General features: G+C 45.5%; 1 protein-coding gene across 2 annotated transcripts in view; it reads right to left on the bottom strand.

The window, feature by feature from the left end:
- haus6 (HAUS augmin-like complex, subunit 6) overlaps positions 1–17369 on the bottom strand; it is a 61491-nt gene extending 44122 nt beyond the window's left edge. Inside the window, exons 1-5 of one of the 2 annotated variants that reach the window (XM_078213902.1) lie at positions 17279–17363; positions 13820–13949; positions 12071–12215; positions 1511–1576; positions 695–740 (exon numbers count right to left, since the gene is read on the bottom strand). In XM_078213902.1, coding sequence (XP_078070028.1) covers positions 695–740; positions 1511–1576; positions 12071–12215; positions 13820–13949; positions 17279–17329 — 438 coding nt within the window. In that variant the 5' untranslated portion in view covers positions 17330–17363. Of the gene's footprint in view, positions 1–694; positions 741–1510; positions 1577–12070; positions 12216–13819; positions 13950–17278 lie in introns of both variants that reach the window. The other variant, XM_078213903.1, reaches the window with a different exon arrangement.
- Positions 17370–21398: the final 4029 nt, after the last annotated feature.

Raw genomic sequence — 21398 nt, 5'->3', positions numbered from 1 at the left:
GCAGAGCAACAAATTAAGTAAAGTCTCAGTGCTCATTAATTCAACATTATCCAAATAAAATAAAACTTTCCTTGCACAATGTGTCAATTAGGTGGCCACCAATGTGGCTGGTCACTCAACATCTCAAAAAAAATTATTGGGTCACACCACATTGCTGATTGTGGGAGTACGCTGTGTACAAATTGGCTGCTGCATTTCCTACATCAGAACACTGTTGGTTGTTAAGTACTTTGGTGTGTGGTTTGGAGGGGAACCTGCAGCTAGGTGATGTTCCCATGTATTATCCTTCTACTATAGATAGTAGAGGTCACAGGTTTGGAATGTGTCCATTCCTGATGATTCATGAGTCACTCCAAGACATGTATCACAAAAAGGGACTGGACAGACTGGCAAGAGGAAGCTCCACACCCCACTAGCAATAATATTAGTCATCACTTTTCAAAAACAAAGGCAGAATATTCTGTAAACATATTTTATGAAAAAGGCAAGAACAAAACAAGCATAGTGCTGCACATACAAAAAGGTAAATTGTACTCATTGTAAGTTTATTTAAATTGTACTCATTGTAAGCAACAGAAGATAATTCACTTGCCAATTAAAGCCAGACAGAGAATTGAGTAAAGCAAAAAATACTAGCAAGGATCATGGGAGTGAAAAGATATCAAAGATTTGCTGTTGAAAATTTTGTACAAACCTCTTCCTGTTTCTGAATACGTGCTTCTGTGAAGTCACAAACCTCTCTAGCAAAAGAAGTCAAATTGAATTTATTTAGCTGAGGTCTGCTAAGCACACAACTTACAGATAAATAAAAAACAAGTAATTGAGGATGCAGCAAAACATTTCATGCCATCCTTTCTAGTCTACTCAAACAAGTGGAAGTATTTGAGACATTAACAGTACATTTAAACTGAATGCTGCCATATTATAAGCACTGTAAACAGCCAATCTATTGTAAGCACTTTCCATCCTGTGCTACTACAATTACTCAAAACAACACAAATAGCTTGATTTCTGAAAAATTAATCCTACACAACACTTCAACTGTTGATATTCTGCATCAGTCCCCTTCAATTAACTTTTAGGTACTAATACTGTTGTAACCATTTACCCTTAAGTACTGTACAACTCCCAGTTCAGTTTGGATATTAGGCAATAACAAACTGGACAATGATCATAACTTCCTCGGACAGGCCATAAGGAGGATATGTACCAGCAGCTGCCATAAAGCAGCACAGTTTAACGGTCTGACCAGCATTCAAACTAACCAACCTTGAAAAACCCATTTACAATCTGTTGCAGATCCACGATCTTGGCATTGCTGGAAAAGGATGTTTTGTCAAACTTTTCAACTTGCACTTGTTTGGACAATCACAAGAATAACTGTGTATGAGACCCAATATGTATCTTTGTGATTGACACCTGATGAGGGCAACCCGATAAGCTTGGATAGAGTCGTTTTTCAGCAATACTCAAGTTCTGTATTATCAAACGACTGTTAAAAGCATCTTACTTTTCCAGGTCACTTTTCATTTCTGCATATTGTTTCTTCAAGGCTGAATTTTCTTTAACCAATAATCTAGAGGCAAATCAAAAGTAAACATTCATTGGTTAAAAATGTTGATTTTATTACAAATGAACAGTTTAGTCAATATCATAATTAGCAGGAACGGGCCATTCAGACTCAAGTCTGCTCTGCTATTCAAGATTATGACTGATTGGATTGTGGTCTTAACTCTTTCTCCCCCATACCCTTGACTCCTGTTAATCATGTACCACTAAAAATACAACTTACATTTATCTGACATTTTGAATGTAGCAAAGTGATTCAAGGTGCTCCATATAAGCAGAACAACAAAAAAAAACACAATGTTGAGTTGAAAGTAGTGGGGAAAATCGGGCACCATTTGAGCTCATCAAGTACAAGAGGATAATACACCAACAACATCCCACCGAAATCGGGATGTGTAAACCTTTCCCTACATGCAGTTCATAAGTGTCATGCATTTTGAGAGTTGGGAAAGGTTTATTAGGCACCAATGCCTTATTTCTGGATAAATTTCATGAATTAGAAACCTCCATTTCTTTTGGGAGCAGTGAAAATGGCCAGCACACAATGTACTCTGGGTGGGGTAAATAACTGCCAATCACCAAGGGTGGCTTGGTGACACCAGAAATGACGAAGCCCTAAAGGGCATACCTGCCAAACTAGGCTTGTGACAGGTAGTGTGGGTGAACATTAAAAGAGGTGCATTTTGGGGCTTAAGGAGAGGAGTAACACCTACATATATGAGTGGATTACAGTGGAGGTGGATTGCACTTAGCCAGTCCCACTGTCATTCCCATCGATGACAATTGGAGATGTGATCGACTGTAATAATCTGCAGCTGCTACATGTTTCAATGAGCTTTGCAGTTCTCCACACCAGCCATTTCCTCTACTACATTATTGATGTAGTTTTTTTGTGCATTTGAAAAAGGGGGTAGATAGCAAAGGACCCGGGTTCAAATCCCACCATGTCAACTGTTGAAATCTGAAATCAATAAAAATCTGGAGTGAACGGTTTAATGAAACCATTGTTGATTGTAGTAAAAACCCATCTAGTTCACTAATGTCCTTTTGGGAAGGAAATCTGCCATCCCTGCCTGGTCTGGCCTATATGCAATTCCAAAGCGACAGCAATGTAGTTGACTCTTAAATGCCCTCTGAAATTGCTTGGCAAGCCACACAAGCCAATTAGGGGTAGGCAACAAATGTTGGCCCAGCCAGTAATGCCCATATCCCACAAATAAATAAAAAACATGCCACCCTCACCTGGTTTGGCCTTCAAACAAATACAGGTACCAGGGTGTGGCCACTGCTAAACAAAAACACGTAGTACAACACGTTCCACCAAGAGTTGGGAACTCTGTTAATTCAATGATGTTTACACGTATAAATGTTCTTTGCACCCAACACGAACATGCATTCTTCTGAAACATCTGCAATCTTACTTTATTATATTCACAAATCCAAATTCTTCCCATGTTTACCCAGAACAATTTTTTTCACATCTAATGTAGGGCGGGGGGGCGAATTAGGCTAATAAACACAACCATAGATTTAGGAACACTAACACGACACTAACTTGAGAATGAATGATTTTGGATTATGGGAACGCAAGCCAGCCAGGGCTGTTGCCATAGAAGTCAGCACTGCATAATTAACAAATATTTCTAATTTAAAACATGTATTTTGAATTTACAAGGCAGATGTGTTTTGCTTTTGGTTACATTTTGTGAAACTTCATTCATTGACAAAATCCAGGGAGGGGGAAGAAACAATAGTTCCACTGAAAGCAGTAACGTTATCAGCAGTGGTCGGGAACAAGATGGCTACCAATGCTAGCCTTACGAATAGGGTCATATAACTCATAACGCAGATGGTGAGCAGACATGAAGAATTTCTCAGTCAGACAAGAGTCATGTGGGTTCAATTCAGTGGGAATCGTTCTCCCATTTCACTGTCCAGTGTCCCATATTGCTGGCCAACAGAAGGGAGGTAACATCCATAATTTAACAAATGAAATTTGTTAAATTATGCATTGGAAAAAGAGGATCAGGCAAGCTACGAAAGCGTTTATATGGAGTAAGGGGAAATATGAAGACATAAGGCAGCAAATTAGAGGAGTAAATTGGAAGGAGGTATTCTCGGGGAAATCTACTGAAGAGAGGTGGCAGTTTTTCAAGGAATGTCTGTTGAGGGTTCGACAGGACAATGTTCCAAGCAGACAGGGAGGAGTTGGTAGGTTAAAGGAACCGTGCTGCACGAAAGCTGTGCGGGACCTGGTCAAGAAGAAAAGGAAAGCGTACAAAAGGTTCAGAGAGCTTGGCGAAGATAGGGATCTAGATGAGTATACAGCTTGTACGAAGGGACTAAAGGAGGAAATTAGGAGAGCCAGAAGGGGTCACGAGAAGGCCTTGGCAAGTAGAATTAAGGAAAACCCTAAGGCGTTCTATAAATATGTGAAGAGTAAAAAGATGAGACGTGAAGGAATAGGCCTATAAAAGGTGAAGGTGGGAAAATCAATACGGAACCAGTAGAAATGGCAGAGGTGCTTAATGAGCATTTTGCCTCGGTTTTCACAGAGAAGGACATGGGTGGATGTACTGTGGTCTTGCGGTGGACTGAAACGATTGAGTATGTGGACTTTAACAAAGAGGTTGTGCTGGAATCTTTGAATGGCATCAAGATAGATAAGTCGCCGGGTCCGGATGGGATGTACCCCAGGTTACTGTGGGAGACGAGGGAAGAGATTGCAGAGCCTCTGGCGATGATCTTTGCGCCGGCGATGGAGACAGGAGAGGTGCCAGAGGATTGAGGATGTGGTTCCTGTTTTCAAGAAGGGGAATAGGGATAGCCCAGGAATTTACCGACCGGTGAGTCTAACCTCAGTGGTTGGTAAGCTGATGGAGACGATCCTGAGGGACAAGATTTATGAGCATTTGGAGAAGTTTAGTATGCTCAAGAATACTCAGCATGGCTTTGTCAAAGGCAGATCGTGCCTTACGAGCCTGGTGGAGTTCTTCGAAAATGTGACTAAACACATTGACGAAGGGAAAGCGGTAGATGTGGTTTATATGGATTTTAGCAAGGCATTCGATAAGGTCCCCCATGCAAGGCTTCTAACATTTTCTCCAAGGAGAAAAGACCGAGCTCCCTCAGCCTATCCTCATAAGGCATGCCACTCAATCCAGGCAACATCCTTGTCAATCACCTCTGCACCCTTTCAATCTATTCCACATCCTTCCTGTAATGAGGCGACCAAAACTGAGCACAGTACTCCAAGTGGGGTCTGACGAGGGAGCTCGGTCTTTTCTCCTTGGAGAGACATAGGATGAGAGGAGACCTAATATAGGTATACAAGATGTTGAGAGGCATAGATCGGGTGGACTCTGAGGCTAGTTCCCAGGGTGGAAATGGCTGCAATGAGAGCACACAGGTTTAAGGTGCTGGGTGTAGGTACAGGGGAAATGTTAGGGATTATGCTGCCCTGCGGATCCAGAACTGGCTTGCCCAAAAGGAGGCAGAGAGTGTGGATCGATGGGTCTTTTTCTAAATGGAGGTCAGTCACCAGTGGTGTGTCCCAGGGATCTGTTCTGGAACCCTTGCTGTTTGTCATTTTCATAAATGACCTGGATGAGGAAGTGGAGGGATGGGTTGGTAAGTTTGCCGACGACACGAAGGTTGGTGAGGTTGTGGATAGTCTGGAGGGATGTCAGAAGTTACAGAGGGACATAGATAGGATGCAAGACTGGGTGGAGAAGTGACAGATGGACTTCAACCCAGATAAATGCGTAGTGGTCCATTTTGGCAGGTCAAATGCAATGAAGGAGTACAATATAAAGGGAAAGACTCTTAGTACTGTGGAGGATCAGAAGGACCTTGGGGTCCGGGTCCATAGGACTCTTAAAATCGGTGGAGGAGGTGGTTAAGAAGGCGTATGGTGTGCTGGCCTTTATCAATCGAGGGGTTGAGTTTAGGAGTCCAGGGATAATGATGCAGCTATACAAGACCCTCGTCAGACCCCACTTGGAGTACTGTGCTCAGTTTTGGTCACCTCATTACAGGAAGGATGTGGAAAAGATTGAAAGGGTGCAGAGGTGATTGACAAGGATGTTGCCTGGATTGAGTGGCATGCCTTATGAGGATAGGCTGAGGGAGCTCGGTCTTTTCTCCTTAGAGACATAGGATGAGAGGAGACCTAATATAGGTATACAAGATGTTGAGAGGCATAGATCGGGTGGACTCAGACTAGTTCCCAGGGTGGAAATGGCTGCTATGAGAGCACACAGGTTTAAGGTGCTGGGTGTAGGTACAGGGGAAAGGTTAGGGATTAAGTTTTTCACACAGAGGGTGGTGGGCGAGTGGAATCGGCTGCCGTCAGTGGTGGTGGAGGCAAACTCAATAGGGTCTTTTAAGAAACTCCTGGATGAGTACATGGGACTTAATAGGATGGAGGGTTATAGGTAGGCGTAAAAGGTAGGGATATGTTCGGCACAACTTGTGGGGCCGAAGGGCCTGTCTTGTCCAGTGGCCTGAGTTGTTCCACTGGAGCAAGCAGAGAGGGAGTGATTGGAGGCAGGAGTGCTGGTGAGAGATTGATTGAATTATTTATTTATTTAGTCAGTCAGTGGTTTTTTTTGGCCTTTACTTTTGTAGTAGTATTTTTCTTAAGTTTAAAGTGAAAACCGGAAGTGGGCTGCTAAGGAGTCTGGGAAGGGTTTTTTAAGCGCGCGAAGTACAAAAGGTAGGCTGCAGTATACAGCGGGCAAAGAACAATACAGCACAGGAACAGGCCCTTCGGCCCTCCAAGCCCGTGCCGCTCCCTGGTCCAAACTAGACCATTCATTTGTATCCCTCCATTCCCACTCCATTCATATGGCTATCTAGATAAGTCTTAAACGTTCCCAGTGTGTCCGCCTCCACCACCTTGCCTGGCAGCACATTCCAGGTCCCCACCACCCTCTGTGTAAAATATGTCCTTCTGATATCTGTGTTAAACCTCCCTCCCTTCACCTTGAACCCATGACCCCTCGTGAACGTCACCACCTACCTGGGGAAAAGCTTCCCACCGTTCACCCTATCTATGCCTTTCATAATTTTATACACCTCTATTAAGTCTCCCCTCATCCTCCGTCTTTCCAGGGAGAACAACCCCAGTTTACCCAATCTCTCCTCATAACTAAGCCCCTCCATACCAGGCAACATCCTGGAAAACCTTTTCTGTACTCTCTCCAAAGCCTCCACATCCTTCTGGTAGTGTGGCGACCAGAACTGGACGCAGTATTCCAAATGCGGCCGAACCAACGTTCAATACATCTGCAATATCAGACCCCAACTTTTATACTCTATGCCCTGTCCTATAAAGGCAAGCATGCCATATGCCTTCTTCACCACCTTCTCCACTAGTGACGTCACCTTCAAGGATCTGTGGACTTGCACACCCAGGTCCCTCTGCGTATCTACACCCTTTATGGTTCTGCCATTTATCGTATAGCTCCTCCCTACATTATTTCTACCAAAATGCATCACTTGGCATTTATCAGGATTGAACTCCATCTGCCATTTCTTTGCCCAAATTTCCAGCCTATCTATATCCTTCTGTAGCTTCTGACAATGCTCCTCACTATCTGCAAGTCCTGCCAATTTTGTGTCGTCCGCAAACTTACTGATCACCCCAGTTACTCCTTCTTCCAGATCGTTTATATAAATCACAAACAGCAGAGGTCCCAATACAGAGCCCTGCGGAACACCACTAGTCACAGGCCTCCAGCCGGAAAGAGACCCTTCCACTACCACCCTCTGTCTTCTGTGTGACCATGCCAGTTCTCCACCCATCTAGCCACCTCCCCCTTTATCCCATGAGATCCAACCTTTTGCACCAGCCTACCATGAGGGACTTTGTCAAACGCTTTACTAAAGTCCATATAGACGACATCCACGGCCCTTCCCTCGTCAACCATTCTAGTCACTTCTTCAAAAAACTCCACCAGGTTAGTGAGGCATGACCTCCCTCTCACAAAACCATGCTGACTATCGTTAATGAGTTTGTTCCTTTCTAAACATGCATACATCCTATCTCTAAGAATCTTCTCCAACAACTTCCCCACCACGGACGTCAAGCTCACCGGCCTATAATTACCCGGGTTATCCTTCCTACCCTTCTTAAATAACGGGACCACATTAGCTATCCTCCAATTCTCTGGGACTCACCTGCGTCCAGTGACGAGACAAAGATTTGCGTCAGAGGCCCAGCGATTTCATCTCTCGTCTCCCTGAGCAGCCTTGGATAGATTCCATCAGGCCCTGGGGATTTGTCAGTCTTTATATTCTCTAACAAACCTAACACTTCCTCCCTTGTAATGGAGATTTTCTCCAACGATTCAACACTCCCCTCCGAGACACTCCCAGTCAACACATCCCTCTCCTTTGTGAATACCGACGCAAAGTATTCATTTAGGATCTCCCCTACTTCTTTGGGCTCCAAGCATAATTCCCCATTTTTGTCCCCGAGGGGTCCGATTTTTTCCCCCCGACAACCCTTTTGTTCCTAACGGATGAATAAAATGCCTTGGGATTCTCCTTAATCCTGTCTGCCAAGAACATTCCGTGACCCCTTTTTGCCCTTCTAATTCCTCATTTGAGTTCTTTCCTACTTTCTTTGTACTCCTCCAGAGCTCCCTCCGTTTTTAGCTGCCTGGACCTAACATACACCTCTCTTTTCTTTTTGACCAGTCCCTGAATTTCTCTGGTTATCCATGGTTCTCGAATCCTACCCATCCTATCCTTTTTTTTACAGGCACATGCCTGTCCTGCAGCCCTAACAACTGTTCCTTAAAAGACTCCCACATGCCAGATATGGATTTACCCTCAAACAGCCTCTCCCAATCAACAGCTGCCAATTTCTGCCTAGGTTAGCCTTCCCCCAATCCAACACCTTACCCTTGGGACACCACTCATCCTTTTCCATCACTATCCTAAAGCTAACAGAATTGTGGTCACTATTTGCCACATGTTCCCCTACCAAAACTTTGAAGACCTGACCGGGCTCATTTCCCAGTACTAGGTCCAGTATAGCCCCCTCTCTAGTCGGGCTATCGACATATTGTTCCAAAGAATCCTCCTGTACGCATTTTACAAATTCCTCCCCATTCAGAGTCCCAGCGCTCAGCGATTTCCAGTCTATACCAGGGAAATTGAAGTCTCCCACGACAACAACCCTATTTTTCCTGCACATATACAGTCTCTCCTGACATATCCGTTCTTCCACTTCCCTTGGGCTGTTGGGGTGCCTGTAGTATACCCCCAACATAGTGACTGCGCCCTTCCTGTTTCTAAGCTCCACCCAGAGTTACACAACCCCTCTGAATTGTCCTCCCTCTGCACTGCTGTAATATGCTCTCCAACTAATACTGCTACTCCTCCACCTCTTTTGGCCCCTCCTCTGTCTCGCCTAAAACACTTGTACCCAGGAATATTCAGTTGCCAGTCCTGTCCCTCTTTCAACCAAGTCTCTGTCACCGCAACCACATCCAAATTCCTCGTGAGCATTAAGGCCCTAAGTTCGTCTGTCTTACCTGCTACACTCCTTGCATTGAAGTATAAGCACTCCAGACCTCCAGGCCCAGTGAGGTCATCCTCCCCCAGAGTGCTCTTCTTCTTTGCCAGCTTTGTCCCAGCCCTGAGCTCGTCCCCAGCCTCTACACTTGTAGACCTAATATTTTGATCCCTACCCCCCTGCCATACTAGTTTATACCCCCCCGAACAGCGTCGGGAGCGGGCAGCGGAGTGAGTGGGAAGCAGAGTGTGAGCTATAAGGGCTTTGGCTCACAGGGCTTCAGGGGAAAGGGCGAGCAGGGGCGAGTTTAATTCATTTTTGCTGTTTCTACCTGGTACTGGCAAGGTATCTAGGGGGGATGGGTGCGCAGGCAGTGCTATGTTCCTCTTGCACTTTGTTTGAGGTGAGGGACTCCGTCAGTGTCCCTGCTGATTACACCTGTGGGAAGTGCACCCATCTGCAGCTCCTCCAAACCCGTGTTAGGGAGCTGGAGCTGGATGAACTTAGGATCATTAGGGACGCAGAAGTGGCCATAGACAGAAGCTTTAGGGATACAGTTACTCCGAGGAATGAAAATAGATGGGTGACGGTGAGAGGGGCTGGGAGGAAGCAGTCCGTGCAGGGATCCCCTATGGTCATTCCCCTTAGCAATAAGTATTCCGCTTTGGATACGGTTGAGGGGGACGACATACCAGTGGTGAGCCACAGTGAGAGGATCTCCAGCACTGTGTCCGTCTCTGTGGCTCAGGAGGGTAAGGGGCAGAGCGGGAGGGCAATAGTTATTGGGGACTCGTTAGTTAGAGAGATAGATAGGAGGTTCTGTGGCAGCAAGAGAGACTCACGGATACTATGTTGCCTACCGGATGCCAGGTTCCGTGACGTCGCAGACCATGTTTTCCAGATTCTTAAGGGGGAGGGGAAACAGTCACAAGTCGTGGTACACATTGGTACCAACGACATAGGTAAGAGAAGGGACAGGGATTTAAAACTGGAATTTGGGGAGCTGGGCTGGAAGCTGAGAGCCAAGACAAAACATGTGGTCATCTCTGGTACGTTGCCGGTGCCACGTGATAGCGAATTGAGGAACAGGGAGAGAGTGCAGTTAAACATGTGGTTGCAGGGATGGTGTAGGAGGGAGGGTTTCAGATGCGTGGATAATTGGAACACATTCTGGGGAAGGTGGGACCTGTACAAACAGGACGGGGTGCACCTGAACCAGAGGGGCACCAATATCCTGGGAGGGAAATTTGATACGGCTCTTCAGGGGGGTTTAAACTAATTTGTCAGGGGAGTGGGAAAAGGAGTTGTAGTCCAGAAGTCAGCGTTGAGGGTGGTGAGGTATTGGGGAAGGTATCAGGTAGATAGGAAGGTGGGTTGAAGTGTGTCGACTTCAATGCAAGGAGCATCCGGTACAAGGTAGATGAACTTGGGGCGTGGATTGGTACTTGGGACTACGATGTCGTGGCCATTACGGAGACGTGGGTAGAACAAAGACAGGAATGGTTGTTGGACGTTCCGGGGTACAGATGTTTCAGTAAGTGTAGGGAAGCTGTTAAAAGAGGTGGAGGAGTAGTATTGTTAATCAAGGATAGTTTAACGGCTGCGGAAAGGCACTTCAAGGGGGATCTGCACACTGAGGTAATATGGGCTGAGGTTAGAAATAGGAAAGGAGCGGTCACGTTGTTAGGAGTTTACTATAGGCCCCCAAATAGTAAGAGATGTGGAGGAAGAAATTGCTAAGCAGATTATGGATAGGTGTGGGGGTCACAGGGTAGTTGTCATGGGGGTCTTTAACTTTCCAAATATTGATTGGAACCTTTGTAGGGCAAATAGTTCGGAAGGGGCAGTTTTTGTGCAGTGTGTGCAGGAGGGTTTCCTGACACAATATGTGGATAGGCCGACAAGAGGTGAGGCCACATTGGATTTGGTACTGGGAAATGAACCGGGCCAAGTGTTAGATTTGGTTATGGGAGAGCACTTTGGAGATAGTGACCACAATTCGGTGTCTTTTGTTATTGCAATGGAGAGGGATAGGGCCCTTCGGCAGGGCAAGGTTTACAATTGGGGGAGAGGTAATTATGATGCCATTAGGCAAGAATTAAGGGGCATAAGTTGGGAACAGAAACTGTCAGGGAAAGGCACTAATGAAAAGTGGATTTTTTTTCAAGGAACAAATACTGGGTGTCCTTGATAAGTATGTCCCTGGCAGGCAGGGAGGAAATGGCCGAGTGAGGGAACCATGGTTCACGAAAGAGGTGGAATGTCTTGTGAAAAGGAAGAGGGAAGCTTATGTAGGGATGAGGAAACAAGGGAATGGACTGCCTGCAGTGATAGTGGAGTCAGACACTTTAGGAACATTTAAGCAGTTATTGGATAGGCACATGGAGCACACCAGGATGATGAGTGGGATAGCTTGATCTTGGTTTCAGATAAAGCTTGGCACAACATCGTGGGCCGAAGGGCCTGTTCTGTGCTGTACGGTTCTATGTCTTGTGCTGTAGTTTTCTATGTTTCTAAATCCCCTTAGGTCATGATATGTATTGGTTTTGGCTGGAGTTAATGACAGGGATGATTATTGATTGATTTGTATTAATGTTTACTGATAATGTCCACCGGAAAGGTAGGCAATATGATTTTGGGAATGTATAATTACCTTCACAGGGGCATTCTTCAGACGGATATCAGGCTGCCCGCATTCTATTGAGTGCAGGGCTTCCTCATTCTCCCATTCGATCGTTTGGTTAAATAAAGTCATGTCTTCAGCATCAGTACACTGTATTTTTGAGTCTTTGTAATAGTTTTAGTAGCTATACATAGCCTCGAGGGGAAGCCCCCATCTATATCAAGACTGAAAGGCAACTTCTGTACTGGAACAGTTTCTCCAAGGGGAGAACTCTAATTTACCCTGAAGCCTTGTAAGTATGAATACAAGACTTTGCATATTATAAAATTCAGACAACCAAAAATACTTACGATTCCCTTCTTTTATACTCTCCAACAACAAAAGCTTCCTTTTGAATTCCTTCCAAAAAACAGTTGGCTGCAATGCAACTTTTCATTGCAGCTAAATGGGAATCTTGCGGTTTTCCTCGGAATGACATGGTTTTCCACGTACCACCTTTTTTAAACAATGCAGGAATAACAAATGGGATTACTATCTCAATGGAAACAAATTAAAACATGCTACCGTGCAAAGGGACCTGGGGGTCCTTGTGCATGAGACGCAAAAGCCCAGTCTGCAGGTACAACAGGTGATCAAGAAGGCAAATGGGATGTTGGCCTATATTGCGAGGGGGATAGAATATAAAAGCAGGGATGTCTTGATGCACCTGTACAGGGCATTGGTGAGGCCGCAGCTGGAATACTGTGTGCAGTATTGGTCCCCTTATATGAGGAAGGATATATTGGCATTGGAGGGAGTGCAGAGAAGGTTCACCAGGTTGATACCGGAGATGAGGGGTTTGGATTATGAGGAGAGGCTGAGGAGATTGGGTTTGTACTCGTTGGAGTTTAGAAGGATGAGGGGGGATCTTATGGAGACTTATAAGATAATGCGGGGGCTGGATAGGGTGGAGGCGGAGAGATTCTTTCCACTTAGTAAGGAAGTTAAAACTAGAGGACACAGCCTCAAAATAAAGGGGGGTCGGTTTAAGACAGAGTTGAGGAGGAACTTCTTCTCCCAGAGGGTGGTGAATCTCTGGAATTCTCTGCCCACTGAGGTGGTGGAGGCTACCTCGCTGAATATGTTTAAAGCGCGGATGGATGGATTCCTGATCGGTAAGGGAATTAAGGGTTATGGGGATCAGGCGGGTAAGTGGTACTGATCCACGTCAGATCAGCCATGATCTTATTGAATGGCGGGGCAGGCTCGAGGGGCTAGATGGCCTACTCCTGCTCCTATTTCTTATGTTCTTAAGAGTTTAAAAAAATCATAGCAATTCATTAAATGCCAGAGTTTGTCACTAAAACTGACAAAATGTAGAAATATTCCACACTTGCGCAGTAAATTCCCTTCAAAATAGATGTGCTAATTTGCCAAACTTCAAGAATACATCAATTTTAATAAGAATGCACTACATTAGAATTTTCAAATGACAAAGACTTCAGTGGAGTTCATAGTTCAGGGGTTCCAAGGTTTGCAGTTTTGAACTGTCTCTCCCAGAAAGTTGTCAATGCTCACAAACATGTTTAAGGCCACGATACAAATTTTTTGTCATAGGCATTCAAGGGATGTGGGCGGAGTGAACAGGGAAGCAGAGCAAGGCAGATCAGCCATGAATGGATTGAATAGTGGAGCAAACTCGAGGGACCATGTGGTCCAGTCTTAGCAAATACCATTGCTTATAAAAACAGAACTTAGCAGAAACACCCAGAAAACTTGTTTAAAAATTAGCAGTAATATATTTTTTCTTTGCCATCAGATAGCATTTTAAGAAATGCACACAAAACCCCACAACAGGACTAAAAAAAAGGGCATCACACAGCATATATTGAATTGAAAAAAGAAGGAAAATTGCAGCGATATGAGAAAGGAATGGAGTGGATCTAACCAGATTCTCAAGAGCCAGTGCAGAACTTTCGTACTCGATTCTATGACCTCAGTTAGTAATGTTACTTTAAATTTAATTATACAAGAACGTTCCCCACAACGATCAGGAAAAATTACAATTCAATAGTGCAAATAAAATTACAAAGACCATTTTAAGGTAATGAGAAACTTACTTGCAGCTTCATTAAACTTATGCACGAGCACAAATTTTATAAAATGATACATCAGGTTAGTAAATTTAGGGCCGCCTGGAGACACGAATAACGATGCCGTAACTAGAGGAAATTCTTTTCCAACTTCATCCTTGAAGATAGACAAATAATCTCATTTCAAATGTTAACGTCCCCATTTCAAGGATACAGTTCAATGTCATATCAGCATATCATTGGAGAATAGATCCAAGAATGCTTTTCCAAAACTACTGAAAGACTTGTCCACTACTCTTGTTTAACATTACCCACCCTCCAACATGAAACCAGAGCATCCGATTCAAAATCCATGCTGACAACAATTGTCAAACTCTTTATTCAATAACCAGTCTGGAGTAACAGAAAAGGGAAGCCTAGTGGTATTATCGCTGGACTATTAATCCAAAAACTCAGCTGATGCCTGGGGACTGGGGTTCAAATCACACCACAGCAGATGGTGGAATTTAAATTCAGTAAAAAAAACTGGAATTAAGAATCTACTGATGACCATGAAACCATTGTTGATTGTTGTAAATAACCATCTGGTTCACTAATGTTCTTTAGGGAAGGAAATCTGTCATCTTTACCTGGTCTGGTCTATATTCAATTCCAAATCCACAGCAATGTGGGTGGCTCTTAAATACCCTCTGAAATTGCCTTGCAAACCACTCAGTTCAAGGACACCTAGGAATGGGCAATAAATGCTGGCCTTACCAGTGACACCCATGTCCCACAAATGCTTAAAAGAACATTAAAAGGGCCCTGTCCCAGCATACTCCATCTCACTCTCTGCTGTCTGCAACCTTGCTGTCATATTTGGCAACGAGTTTCATACCACATATCCCACAACAAGAAAACATTTAGACTTCTGTAATATTGCTCAACTCTAACACTGCATCAGCTTATCTGCTGTTGAAATGTTCATTCATGCTTGTTACTTCTGGACTAGACTGTACAAACACCCTCTTCGTTAAACTGGAGGCCATCCAAAACTCTGTTGCCCATGTCTCAACTCAAACTAATTCCTGTTCACCCATCACCTCACTGACAACATGGGGAGAAACATCTCTAATTTAAAAATTTCCACTATTGTTTTTAAATTCCCCCCATCCTATCCTGTGGCCTCACCTTCCCTAGCCCTGCAACCTTCCCAGAGGGAAAAAAAATTGTTTCTCCAACTCTGGCTTCCTAAGCACCCCCAATATTAAAAAAAAACACTCCACAATTGATAGCTGCACCTTCAGCTGCTCTGCTCTTCCCACCCTCAGACATTTAGAATCTCCACTTTGACCAAACTTTTGGTTATTTGCCCTAGGATCTGTTAATAGCTTGGCTGGCAACACTTTTCATAGAAACCCTACAGTGCAGAAAGAGGCCATTTGGCCCATCAAGTCTGCACCGACCACAATTCCACTCCGGCCCTACCCCCTTATCCCTACATATTTACCTGCTAATCCCTCTAACCTACGCATCTCAGGACACTAAGGGGCAATTTTAGCATGGCCAATCAACCTAACCCGCACATCTTTGGACTGTGGGAGGAAACCGGAGCACCCGGAGGAAACCCACACAGACACGAGGAGAATGTGCAAACTCCACACAGACAGTGACCCAAGCCAGGAATCGAACCCAGGTCCCTGGAGCTGTGAAGCAGCAATGCTAACCACTGTGCTACCATGACGCCCTTTTGTGAAGCAACTCGTGACATTTTACTACATTAAGTGCTGGATAAACACAAACTACTACTACTAATCAGAAAAAAGTCATATCTGAGAAATAAGCATGGTCATGCACAATTTTAAAAACGCTCAAGTAGATTGAACCAATGGGCAGTTCCAAGGTGTCCCATGGGCATTGGGACTTTGCCCCCTGGGCACTGCTAAGGTGCCAATGTCCAGAAACCACCTCCCCCCATCCAACCTCCGGGGGGGGGGGGGGGGGCTCGATTGCCCCACTTCACTCCAGCGGGATTGGGCCAGCTCCCCTCAAGTGGGGAGCTGTACTAAATCCTACTGGAGTGAAACACTCCTGGCAGAGAGGAGCGGACCTGGAGATTTCAGTCCCAGGCCCTCGAATGCCATTTAAATAATACTGAGATTAGCATCTGCATAATTTACACAGCTGCACACCATTTACGGCGTGGAGCTGACGGCACTGGAAATCTCTCTCGGAGACACATGCAGGGCCGGATGCCCAGCGCTGATCCTGCGCTGCCTTAATCTCTTGGCCCGCTGAGCTTAAAAATCAGCACAGCAAGGGGGGAGAATCGCAACCAAGAGCTGCAACACCTGCCCTTTCCAAATATTTAGTTTGAAGGAAATATTTGCTTATCCAATACAAATCAAAGGCACTGGGAAGTGTCAAGAAAATTGGTGGAGGCAGAATGGGGCAAACAATTTTTGATTTTAGAAGGTTTATATATTAGAGTTCTAGCACAGGCGGAAAGCAGATTGGGGATTTAGGTTGTGAGAAAGATGGGTTTGGATTTAGGAAGCATCAAACCGTTCAATGACTTGTGTAAAAGGGAGGCAGTTAAAGCATACAAACATAGGAATACACAGTAAATGGCAGAACCCTCGAGAGTATTGATAGGCAGAGGGATCTGGGTGTACAGGTACACAGGTCACTGAAAGTAGCAATGCAGGTGGAGAAGGTAGTCAAGAAGGCATAATGCATGCTTGCCTTCATCGGCTGGGGCATTGGGTTTAAAAATTGGCAAGTCATGTTGCAGTTTCATAGAACCTTAGTTAGGCCGCACTTGGAATATAGTGTTCAATTCTGGTCATCACACTACCAGAAGGATGTGGAGGCTTTGGAGAGGGTACAGAAAAGATTTACCAGGATGTTGCCTGGTATAGAGGGCATTAGTTATGAGGAGAGGTTGGAGAGACTTGGTTTGTTCTCACTGGAGCGACAGAGGTTGAGGGGCAACCTGATAGAAGTCTACAAGATTATGAGAGGCATGGACAGAGTGGATAGTCAGAAGCTTTTTCCCAGGGTGGAAGAGTCAATTACTAGGAGGCACAGGTTTAAGGTGCGAGGGGCAAGGTTTAAAGGAGATGTACATGGCAAGTTTTTTTTTTTAAACACAGTAGTGGGTGCCTGGAACTTGTTGCCGGGGGAAGCAGTGGAAGCGGATACGGTAGTGACTTTTAAAGGGCGTCTTAACATGTACATGAATAGGATGGGAATAGAGGGATACGGTCCCCAGAAGGGTAGGGGTTTTTAGTTCAGTCAGCAGCATGGTTGGTGCAGGGTTGGAGGGCCTGTTCCTGTGCTGTAATTTTCTATGTTCTTTGAAAACGATAACCGTGACTATATGAGGTAGCCTGACCCACAGGTAGAATGCCTTTAGCATCAAAATATCCAACCAGCACCACATTAACCTTGACTTAACCACATAATATACTTCAACATTCGCAGCACGCCATTCAGTTTACTTACCGCAATTTTCTTCATCCACTCAAAGCAAACTTTTCTGAAGCATGCAGCCATTTTCTTATCATAAATAGGCCAGCAATCCCTCGAGAGAAAAAAATGTTAAAAACCAAAAAATACTTCGCAAAAACTATGGCCCCTCGTCACTAACTCTTTGTTAAATAGGCTGTTACCATCCAGGCCCCTCAATTTTATACATCTCAACTGAATCTCTCAGCCCCCTCTGTCCCAAGGAGAACAATCCCAGCTTATCCAGTCCTTCCTCAGAGCTGTAATTTTCCAGCCCTGGCAATGTACCCTTAAACCCTCTCTGTACCTTCTCTAGTGCAACAACATCCTTTCTGCAATGAGGTGACCAAAACTGCATATGGTACTTCAGTTGCAGCCAAACTATTTTTAAAAAAAATATAGTTCTAGGAAAACTTCCCTGCTCTTGTATTCTATGCCTCAACTAATAAAATTAAAGAATTCAATGTTTTCTTAACTACCTCACTGACCTGTCCTGCTGCCTCATCATAGAATCCCTAATGTGCAGACAGAGGCCATTCGGCCCATTGAGCCTGCACTGACAATCCAACTAGGCCCTATCCCTGCAGCCCCATGTACTTATCTTGCTAGTCCCCCTGACGCCAAGGGACAATTCAGCATGGCCAATCCCACAAACCCGCACATCTTTGGACCACGGGAGGAAACCGGAACGCCCGGAAGAAAATCCACGCAGACACGGGGAGAACGTGCAAACACCACAGTGACCAAAGCCAGGAATCGAACCCGGGTCCCTGGCGCTGTGAGGCAGCAGTGCTAACCACTGTGCTGCCTTCAGGGATCTATGGACTCCTAGGTCCTCACTTCCTCCACACCTTCCCAGTATCCTCCTCTATTTTCAGCCTCATTGTTCCACAGGAGCAGGCTGAGGGTAAGGGAGTGTGTTTCTGCATTTAATTGATTTATTTATTTTTCAGTTAAATTTGTGTTAAAAATCGGGAGGATTTTTTTCTCCAAAATAGGAAGTAGGCCCAGGAGATACCTGGGAAGGTTTTTGGAGGGTTTAAAAGCAGGCCACATTTTTGAGCGAGCAGCAGAGTGAGCAGGTAGCAGAGTGTGAGCTGTAAGGGCTTTGGGGTAAGTTTTTTTTCTTTTCCATTCCTATAAAGGAAAAGGGTAGCTATGAGTGATAGGCCAGTTTGTTGCTTTCGGTGTGGGATGTGGGAGTTCCTGGAAACACCTAGCCGCCCGGAGGTTCACATTTGCGCCAGGTGCATGGAATTGCAGCTCCTGAGGGACCGCGTCAGGGAACTGGAGCAGCGGCTTGATGACCTTAGTCTAGTCAGGGAGAATGAGAGACAAATGGACATGAGTTATAGGCAAGTAGTTACACCGAGGCCTCAGGGGGAAGACATGTGGGTCACAGTTAGGAGGAGTAACGGTCATAAGGGTAACGTACCAGAGACTATTCCAGTGGCTGTCTCTCATAATAGGGAGGGCTCGGCGACAGGTGGGAGAGGAGTGAGCAATTAGTGGTGGGGTCACCTGTGGTTGTCCCCCTCCAAAACAGGTATATTGTTTTGGATAGTGTGCAGGAGGATGACTCTCCAGGGGTAAGCCACAGTGACCAGGTCACTGGCACACAGTCAGGCTCTGTGGCCCGGAAAGGAAAGAGAGGGATTAGGAGGGCAATAGTGGTGGGGGACGTGTTGGTTAGAGGCACAGACAGGCGATTCTGTGGGTGCGAACAGGACTCCAGGATGGTAGTCTGCCTACCTGGTGCTGGGGTAATGGAGGTCTCCGAGCGGATAGGAGGCATATTAAAAGGGGAGGATAAAGAAACGGAAGTCATTGTACACATTGGTGCAAATGACGTAGATAGGAAGAGCAGGGGGATCGTACGAGAGCAATTCAGGGAGTTGGGAAATAGGCTAAAAAGTAGGGCCTCCAGAGTGGCAATCTCTGGGCTGCTCCCAATGCCTAGTGCCAGTGAGGCTTGGAATAGGGAGATAGTACAATTGAATGCTTGGCTAAAGGACTGGTCCAGGAGGGAGGGCTTCATATTCCTGGATCACTGGGAAGTTTTCAAGAGAGGAGGGCACCTGTACAAGAAGGACAGGTCACAACTAAATTGGAAGGGCACGAATATCCTGGCTGGGAGTTTTGCTAGTGCAGTTCGTGTGGGTTTAAACGAATATGGCAGGGGGGTTGGGATCAAAAAATTATGTCCACAAGTGTAGAGGCTGGGGTCGAGCTTGGGGCCAGGACAAGGCTGGCAACGAGGAAGGAGCACTCTGGGGGAGGATGACCTCACTGGGCTTGGAGGTCTGGAGTGCATCTACTTCAATGCAAGGAGCGTAGCAGGTAAGACAGACGAACTTAGGGCCTTAATGCTTACAAGGAATTTGGATGTGGTTGCGGTGATAGAGACTTGGTTGAAAGAGGGACAGGACTGGCAACTGAATATTCCGGGGTACAAGTGTTTCAGGCGAGACAGAGGAGGGGCCAAAAGAGGTGGGGGAGTAGCAGTATTCGTTCGAGAGCATATTACAGAGGTGCAGAGGGAGGACAATTCAGAGGGGTCGTGTAATGAATCACTGTGGGTGGAGCTCAGAAACAGGAAGGGCGCAGTCACTATGTTGGGGGTATACTACAGGCCCCCCAACAGCCCAAGGGAAGTGGAAGAATGGATATGTCAGGAGATAATGGATAGGTGCAGGAAAAATAGGGTTGTTGTAGTGGGAGACTTCAATTTCCCTGGTCTAGACTGGAAATCGCGTAGGGCTGGGAGTCTGAATGGGGAGGCATTTGTAAAATGCGTACAGGAAGGTTCTTTGGAACAATGTGTAGATAGCCCAACTAGAGAGGGGGCTATACTGAACCTAGTACTGGGGAATGAGCCCAGTCAGGTCTTCAAAGTTTCGGTAGAGGAACATGTGGCAAATAGTGACCACAATTCTGTTAGCTTCAGGATAGTGATGGAAAAGGATGAGTGGTGTACGGTGTTGGATTGGGGGAAGGCTAACTTTAGTGGGATTAGGCAGAAATTGGCAGCTGTTGATTGGGAGAGGCTGTTTGAGGGTAAATCCACATCTGGCATGTGGGAGTCTTTTAAGGAACACTTGTTAGGGCTGCAGGATAGGCATGTGCCTGTAAAAAACAAGGATAGGAAGGGTAGGATTCGAGAACCGTGGATAACCAGGGAAATTGAGGGATTGGTCAAAAAGAAGAGAGGCGTACGTTAGGTCCAGGCAGCTAAAAACGGAGGGAGTTCTCGAGGAATACAAAAAAAGTAGGAAAGAACTCAAATGAGGAATTAGCAGGGCAAAAAGGGGTCACGAAATGTCCTTGGCAGACAGGATTAAGGAGAATCGCAAGGCATTTTATTCATACGTTAGGAACAAAAGGGTTGTCAGGGGGAAAAAAAAATCAGACCTCTCGGGGACAAAAGTGGGGAATTATGCTTAGAGCCCAAAGAAATAGGGGAGATCCTAAATGAATACTTTGCGTCGGTATTCACAAAGGAGAGGGATGTGTTGACTGGGAGTGTCTCGAAGGGGAGTGTTGACCCGTTAGCGAAAATCTCCATTACAAGGGAAGTGTTAGGTCTTTTAGGGAATATAAAGACTGACAAATCCCCAGGGCCTGGTGGAATCTATCCCAGGCTGCTCAGGGAGACGAGAGATGAAATCACTGGGCCTCTGACGCAAATCTTTGTCTCGTCACTGGACACAGGCGAGGTCCCAGAGGATTGGAGGATAGCGAATGTGGTCCCGTTACTTAAGAAGGGTAGGAAGGATAACCCGGGAAATTATAGGACCGTGAGCTTGACGTCCGTGGTGGGGAGGTTTTTGGAGAGGATTCTTAGGATGTATGCGCATTTAGAAAGGAATAAACTCATTAACGATAGTCAGCATGGTTTTGTGAGAGGGAGGTCATGCCTCACTAACCTGGTGGAGTTTTTTGAAGAAGTGACTGGAATGGTTGACGAGGGAAGGGCCATGGATGTAGTCTATATGGACTTTAGTAAAGCGTTTGACAAAGTCCCTCATGGTAGGTTGGTGCAAAAGGTTGGATCTCATGGGATAAAGGGGGACGTGGCCAGATGGGTGGAGAACTGGCTTGGTCACAGAAGACAGAG

This window comes from Mustelus asterias, chromosome 6 (genome assembly GCF_964213995.1).
Source record: "Mustelus asterias chromosome 6, sMusAst1.hap1.1, whole genome shotgun sequence".
Taxonomy (NCBI): domain Eukaryota; kingdom Metazoa; phylum Chordata; class Chondrichthyes; order Carcharhiniformes; family Triakidae; genus Mustelus; species Mustelus asterias.
Note: the sequence above shows the minus strand (reverse complement) of the source record. Positions and strands in the feature narration are given on the sequence as shown.